This window comes from Monodon monoceros, unplaced genomic scaffold, assembly GCF_005190385.1.
Source record: "Monodon monoceros isolate NGI ecotype Baffin Bay Population unplaced genomic scaffold, NGI_Narwhal_1 Super_Scaffold_7, whole genome shotgun sequence".
NCBI classification, from domain to species: domain Eukaryota; kingdom Metazoa; phylum Chordata; class Mammalia; order Artiodactyla; family Monodontidae; genus Monodon; species Monodon monoceros.
The window spans coordinates 38,116,008-38,123,685 of NW_021703784.1; the positions used below are offsets into that span (position 1 = coordinate 38,116,008).

The 7,678-nt window shown below is 50.1% G+C and overlaps 1 protein-coding gene and 1 non-coding gene across 2 annotated transcripts; both read right to left on the bottom strand.

Moving 5' to 3' along the window:
* Positions 1-1,035: 1,035 nt before the first annotated feature.
* FUT4 (fucosyltransferase 4) lies at positions 1,036-3,003 on the bottom strand. Its single transcript, XM_029206943.1, has one exon. It carries the CDS (start codon positions 2,595-2,597, stop codon positions 1,221-1,223), a length of 1,377 nt encoding a protein of 458 aa, XP_029062776.1. The 5' UTR covers positions 2,598-3,003; the 3' UTR covers positions 1,036-1,220.
* A 3,985-nt stretch (positions 3,004-6,988) lies between these two features.
* Positions 6,989-7,095, bottom strand: LOC114887869. Its single transcript, XR_003791630.1, has one exon. It is a non-coding gene; the product is annotated as a U6 spliceosomal RNA (small nuclear RNA).
* Positions 7,096-7,678: the final 583 nt, after the last annotated feature.

The window sequence follows — 7,678 nt, forward strand, 5'->3', positions numbered from 1 at the left end:
AACAAAAGATAAAGTTTTGACTGCAGGCACTGATTAAGTTCTATTCCCTAGCAACTAAACATTTAACTTAAAACGGAATCAAAAGCTGCCATTAACAGACACCAGGAAACTTTTTTCCTTTTGCATGATTCCATAACACAGTGCAATCCCTTTCATTGTTCTGCAGACAGGTAATGCCAGGACCCCATGGAGGACTGACTTTCCAGTTTTAAATTTCAGCTCCAGTAAAGACACAAAATAAATAATTTTGTGGAAAGTGACACTGTGGCTTCCTTCTCTTCTGTTTGTAAACACAGGCTGGTTTTCTGGGAGGGAGGGAGAAGAAGGTTGCTTCTGCTTTATTTTCACATCTGTAATTTTAATATGCTTTTTAAAAGATCCGGGTTATAGAAAAACATAGACACAGAAAAAATCAGTTAGCAGATGACTATTCACATTATAAAGGGATTCTCCATAGGGTTCCATTAAATATTGCGCTCTTCTAAAACAGTGAATTTGATTTAAAAGCGGCTTTTCAAGAATACATTTGTGTAAAGTGAGGTACACCAAATATTCATCCTAACTCTTCTCCAAGCACAATCCAGCATCTTGTTTCCATTCATAAAGCAAGGGAACAAACAACAGCACTTGTTAAGGAAGTCTGTGGATTCTTGGACCACCCTCCTCACCTTTCTTAGGAGATGACGCTTTGAGAAATCCAGGCACAAAGAGAAAGACCCACCTGTGGCCACAGTCCTTTCTCTATCCTGCAACAAGGCTCTTTCTGAAACCAGGGGTTTGCCGCATTTGGCCCAGTCACGTGAGTGGAGGAGCATTGTGTGAGATTTGGACTCAGCACAGGCCACAAATATGGCCTGTGGCAGGTGAGGAAATTCAGAGCCACTGACAATTGTTTCTTGTAGGTAAGCTGTTTCTTCACCTCTGCACTGGTTACAAGGGGAGGAAGGGCCCCATCTTCACCCCAGAGCTCAGATGCCCTTGGACAGCAGAGGAAGCCCAACTGCTAGTTGTCCAAAAACCATGAGCACCCAGGACCCTTCCCACCCAGTCTTTGTGCTGAATAATATTACTTGGTAAATCAACTTTAATCTATGGGAATAGATTAAAAATGGGTGTTTGGAAAATACAGTCCCATGATTCGGCAGTTAAGGAGATGCACAGCGGAGGATCCAAAAGCCGACGACTTGGCCTCCCTGGGTTACAGCCAGGGGAGGGTGGCTTCACCGCTGAAACCAGCCAGCCAAGTTAGGGACGCTCTTGGGCTGGTCCCCAGCCATCTGCACAGCCTGGCAGGCCCGGCACCAAGGCTCGTCCCAGAAGGAGGTGACGTGCACGGCATAGCTCCGACGCCAGCTAAAGTATCCGCGGTAGGCAACTGGGTTTCGATCGAGGAATTGCAGGTGGGCCGCCAGGGAGGAGGCATCAGGGAAGTCGTCCACGTGGATGAAGGCACGGCGGGGCATGAAGCGCTCGTAATTGGCACGGTCTGGGCCCAGCACCACCGGCACCGCCCCAGCCAGGAAGGCGTTGCGCCACAGCTTCTCCGTGATATAATCCAGGTGCTGCGAGTTCTCGAAGGCCAGGTAGAACTTGTAGCGGGCCACCGTGTGCAGGAGCCCGACGTCAGGCAGCGGCTGCCCGGGCCCGCCCTTGCCGAAGACGTCTACGGTCACGTACTGGCTCAGCTGGCGGTAGTAGCGGACCCGCGCCTGGCGCTCGTCCCAGTTGCTCACCACCCAGGCCACCAGCCCTTGTTTCCGGGCCAGCGGCGGGACCAGACCCGGCGGCTGCTCGTTGGGATGGGTCCTGGGGTAGAGGTAGCCGTAAGGCACGAAGATGTCCGAGTCGGCCCGGTAGGAGAGCGTCCAGTTGAAGAGGTTACCTGCCAGGCTCTGCAGCCCCGGGGAGTGGGTGGGCGACTCGAAGTTCATCCACACCCAGCGCTGGCCGGGGGGCCTGGGGCCCGAGGCAGCCAGGGCCAAGGCCTCCGCGGCTTCCTCCTCGTCGTCCATCAGCACCTGCTGCTCCTCCAACGGGCGCACGTGGACGCCCCAGGGCGGGGGCCAGTCCGGGGGTCCCCTCACCAGGTCTCTGTGGTGGAAAAGCACCGCCTGGGCCTCCCCGTAGGCCGCGCGATCAGTGAGCAGGAGGCAGCCGCTGATGTTGAAGCGCAACCGGCAATCGGGGTGCGGCCTTTTGGCTCTGTGCCGGCCCCCGAAGGGCTCCCACCACAGCAGCACGCTCACCCGCCGCGGCGGGACGGAGGAGGCCCAGGGCAGGGGCGGCAGCTGCTTCCAGCAAACATAGACGACCACGGCGCTGCACACCAGGCTGGCGGCCATCAGCGCCAGATGGGCCTCGGACAGCCTCAGGCCTCCACGCGGAGTGCGCCGCCCGCCCCACCGCGCGCCCATGGCGAGCGCCGGCAGAGCCGCCACCGCCTGCCGCGCGGCCGCAAGCCCGGAGCGGCGGCGCCCGCTCTCATACTGCCACTGAGCGTCCAGCCTTCGTTGCTGCTCGCCGCCCGACCTGGAGCGGGAAAGGGCGGTCCCAGGATCTAAAGGCCCGCAGGTCATCCTCTCTTCCCCAACACTCATCGCCCAGCGAGCGTCCAGGGCGAGGGAAGCAGACCCGGCGGCCCAGCCCGGCGCAGCCCCGTCCCTCCCCTCAACTGCGCGCCCGACCAGACCAGCCCGGCCAAGCCCCGGACGCCTCCTGCGGCACCTCCGCCCACTCCCCGGCCCCTCCAGGGTTCCCGGACTCCCCGGCAGCGCCCCGTCCGCGACTCCGGACGCCGTCGCCGTGATCCCGGACCTCTCCGCGTACCCCACGCCTTGGCCTGGCGCTGGCGCTCTCGCCCGCCGGGGATTCCCTCCCAGCTGCGCCCGAGCCCTCAATCGCGGCCGCCCAGATCCTTGCCTTCCAGAGTGAGGGCCCGGTTCATCCCTGGGCGCCGGCAGGTGGCGCGAGACCCTCCAGGAGCCGCGGCGGCGCGAGCGCAGGAGGAAGGCGGCCCAGGGGTGCCGAGCCTCCGGGCGGGATCGAAGATCCGCTTCCTTCCTCTCGCCCCATCAATGGCCAGCGACGCCTGCCGGAGGGAGGGAGCCCGCGAGGCCAAGGAAACGTGCTGAAAGAGGCGCAGCCTACGCGAAGCCGACCTTGGCCTCGTGACCTGCCGCCGACGCAGGCAGGTAGTGCAGTCAGCTCCCGCGGCGCGGCCCACAAAGGTGGTGCATTTTGTGAAACCAAGTTTTCAAGGAAACCCTACTGTCAGGAGAACATTCGCTTTGCCTACAGCCCCAAAAGAGGAAAGAGAAGAATCGAAAATTTTCTGAGCAATGAAAACACGTTCTTTTTCTTCGCTCCCCCACTGAATGAACGCTTCTGCCTGCTGGCTCATAGCTTTCTTTGTACCAGAGCTATGAATTTCCTGCCTATTCAGTGGGATGAATGAATGAACAACACCATTAATTTTACTAAGCACTTAAGAAACAGCTTAATATCTGCACTCATGAACATCCAGCAAAACACTCTGAACTATAAAACGATGACTAAGATAAATATTATAGCATCCAAGTTTAGGGTATAAAGGGTAAGTAACACAGTGGCCTCTTCAGGTTTATCAATGAAGCAACTGAGGCATCTACTTCTACCTTGACTTAAGGAATTTTTTTTCCCCTGATGGCTTGAATTTGAATTTCTGGATTTTGGTCTTCATTTATGTAATTTAACTTTTATTCAGCAAAGTCCTAAATAGGGCATGGGTGGGCTGCTGACCTAAGGAGAGGAGGCAGTTTTGAGAGAATTTTTAGATCACAGCAGTGCATTGGTGGTGCCCCAGCCCAGTGCCATGTAAGTTACAAGATGTTAGGGAATAAGTAGACTTGCTGGGAATGGGGCCATCCTGTCAGGTGTTTTTGATATTATGCCATTTGGATTTATTGTGCAGAACTTTTTCATTGAAAACCAAGTACAGATTGTAAAAGCTTCTATAAAAATGGTTTCATTTAGGTAGTTTCAAGTGGCATTACCTGCCCACCCACAGTGACAATTTGGGAGCTGAATGGACAGCGTTAGGTGCTCTGGCTGTACCCATCAACCTAGTGATACTTTCTCCTACACACCAAAAACTTTTATAATGTTTTTATAGAATCATTTTTCAAGCTAGTTAAGCAAATTGTCTTTGAAATTAGAAATGTCAGTGATTCTCCACTCTTATTTTTAATTAGAAAGAAAAAGCTATAAATGCATGAATAACTTTTTTCAACCAAAGGAAGGAAAGGACATATTGGCTTTTCTTTTTATGCAATTCAAAAATCTATACCTTTATGCCCATTCCTCCCCAACTTCAGTTAAATAAGACATCATAGATAGAGCCTAACATTGTGTTTGGCATTTGGTAAATGTTAGCCTACTTGCTTGTATCCTCCCCCCACTCCCAATTTTCCCTTAGATCCTTCAGATATTCCAATTAAAGCAACTTTTTACTGGCAGAACGGCTCAGATCTCATGAATATCAATTTCCATTGTGTCCACTTATCTTGGTAGGGTGCAGGACCACAAACCGTCCCTACTTCAGTCATATCTTGGTGTATGCGAGGGGATACCAAGCAGAAGGTTGTGGCTGGATCAGTGAAAAAGTCATGACTTACCTACAAACTATATGCATTTATTCACGGGGCAATGGTTTGTTCTTACTTAAAAGGGATGGAGGGGAGGAAGCAAGAGGAGGAAAGGCTTTAAGGGAAAGTAATAAAGCCAGGTGTTCTCATTTATTCATTTAGCCAACTGGGAAACTGGGATGAAAAACACTATTTCTACCTTTCAGAATCTATGGAGAGGAAGGGATCTTGGAAGGTTTTGGGAAGGTGGTTCCTGGAATAATTAGGAATGATTAAAATGGGGGAGGAAGAGGGCTGAGACATTAGTCTAAACAGAAGAAGCAGCATATGCAAAGGCCAGGCAGTGAGAACCAGGATAGTAGGTTAGGAATTACAAGAGTTTAGTTTGGCTAAGGAGATGGGGTTTTATCCTGAAGCCTGTGGAGAGTCCTTGAAAGGCTGTAACAAAGCAAGGGAGCAATATAATGAGATTACTATTCTTTCTTAAATTTATTTATTTTATTTATTTTAGTTTTGGCTGCGTTGGGTCTTTGTTGCTGTGCGTGGGCTTTCTCTAGTTGTGGTGAGCGGGGGCTACCCCTCGTTGCAGTGCGCGGGTTTCTCGTTGCGGTGGCTTCTTGCGGAGCACGGGCTCTAGTTGCACAGGCTTCAGTAGTTGTGGCTTGCGGCTTCTAGAGTGCAGGCTCAGTAGTTGTGGCACACGGGCTTAATTGCTCTGCGGCATCTGGGATCTTCCCAGCCCAGGGCTCAAACCTGTATCCCCTGCATTGGCAGGCGGATTCTTAACCACTGTGCCACCAGGGAAGCCCTGAGATTAGTATTTTTAAAAACTCATTTGTGGGAGGAGGTGAGTATACAGAAGAGGATGTGAGATGGGCTTCTGGTGTGGTGGCCATGTTTATTGATGTGGGCACTGGTTAATGGGTGTGCTGGGTTGAGGAAATTCATCAAGCTGTATGCTTACATATGTAATTTTATGTATGTATATAATATGTCAGTAAAATGTTGCTAAGAAACAAATCATTCTGTCATCACTAAAGAATGGGTTGGATATTAGGGACCAGGATAAGAGTAGAAGTATCCAGTCCAGTTAGAAAGCTCTTGCTATAATTCAGATGTGAAACAAAAAAAGCCTGAACTAAGACAGTAGCTGTGAGGATGAGATTAAATTAAAATTAAAGGAGAATAGATGCAGAGGTACTTAGGAAGCCAGTCTCTTTCTCCAGGAAGCCTTCCTGGTCACCCATATGAACACATCCAGGGTAGGTTACATGCCCCTCCTGTGTGTGCCCATATACACATCTTTCAGAACATCATTGGGCAGCAATCATGGCTGTTTCAGTCAAACTCCATCTCTTGCACAGAACCGGGCATCTAGTAGTATTCATCATCTCAATGAATACTTGAATGAATGAATGAATGCTCTTAATGTATTATTGAAATGATCTTTTGGTATCACTGTTTCCCAACTAGAAAGTGGGCCAGTATCAGGAGAAGCTGACAATGTGAATGACTTGCTGTGACCTTAAGAAGCTCCTTAAGCTTTCCGTGTAAAATGCTACACATGTATTAATCAGGACCCCGGGGACAAGCTTCGGAAACTCCATCAGATTAGGCTGGGTCTCGGGGCTTCCCTGGTGGTGCAGTGGTTGAGAGTCTGCCTGCCGATGCAAGGGACACGGGTTCGTGCCCTGGTCCGGGAGGATCCCACATGCCGCGGAGCGGCTGGGCCCGTGAGCCATGGCCGCTGAGCCTGTGCGTCCGGAGCCTGTGCTCCGCAACGGGAGAGGCCACAACAGTGAGAGGCCCGGGTACCGGCAAAAAAAAAAAAAAAAAAAAAAAATTAGGGTGGGTCTCATCGGCCCAACCTGGACAGGGTGCTCATTCTCGAAGCAATCACTGTGGTCAGGGGATGTGGACTCTCTTTACACCCTCTTCTGGATCTAGGGGGTAGAATGAGTCCCATATAAACCTCGTGGACTAATAGTGGGGTGAAGGTAGTTGCCCAAAGGAAAAAGTGAAGTGCTGTTCCCTGAAGAAGAGGGAAGGGATGGTGGACAGAGGCCAAAACAACGTGTCTACCAGCCTTGTGCAAGGAATTATTATTATTCTAAATGAATTCTAAATCAATTTAGAACTTTAAACATTCTATGATTCTTTTTAATTTGGTAATAATAAACAAATGTTTCTTTTGTGTATTTAAAGGCCTCCCAGTTTCCACAAAATATTACACAGGAAAAACTGGATTTCAGTCGCAAGCATGATGACAAAGTCAGGTATCAAGAAGGGCTTTTGGCCCCTGAATTTGCTAAAGATGTGTAGAGGGGAGCTCCAAAATTCAAGGCTCATTTTTTTTTCTTTTTTTAAAAAATACGGAACACTTCATGAATTTGCATGTCTTCCTTGTTCAGGGACCATGCTAATCTTCTCTGTATCGTTCCAATTTTAGTATATGTGCTGCCAAAGCGAGCATTCAAGGCTCATTTAATCAAGATAGATGAGGGCTCCATGCACAATGGGGCCAAGAATGGCCTATTCAGTTCCAAATTCTCTGGGGGCAAGAACCAGGCCAACTGTGGTTCCTCAAAATCTAACTCGTGCTTTGTTCTTCCCCAGGGAAAGAATTCATTTTAAGACTGTCCCTACTGCTCCTCGCCAGAGACAGTTGCTGTTTTCCAGGGATGCCTCAGAACATGTTCTGACCGCCTTGAGTCTGCCCGCGAGCACCAAGCTCGGTCGGCTGCAGGTGCATGAGAAACAGGCTACCCTCAAATGGGTGGCTGTATTTTCGCTGAGATTTCTGTGGCTGAACATTGACCTGCCAAGTATACTTCAACTTTTTTTCTTGAAGAGATAAAAGGGCAAAGTTCCTCCCAGTGTTACGTACTTACCGGGAAATGGGGAGTGGCCAGTGAGCAGGTGCAGCTGGAAAAGCTAACCCGTATGCAAAAGAAGATGGAGCTGATTTCTTTTGTCAGATACAAGTTTTTAACTGTGTATAACTGGGTAGATGATTATGGAATGATCGTTAGTTTAAAAGTATTAGGAATTGTATA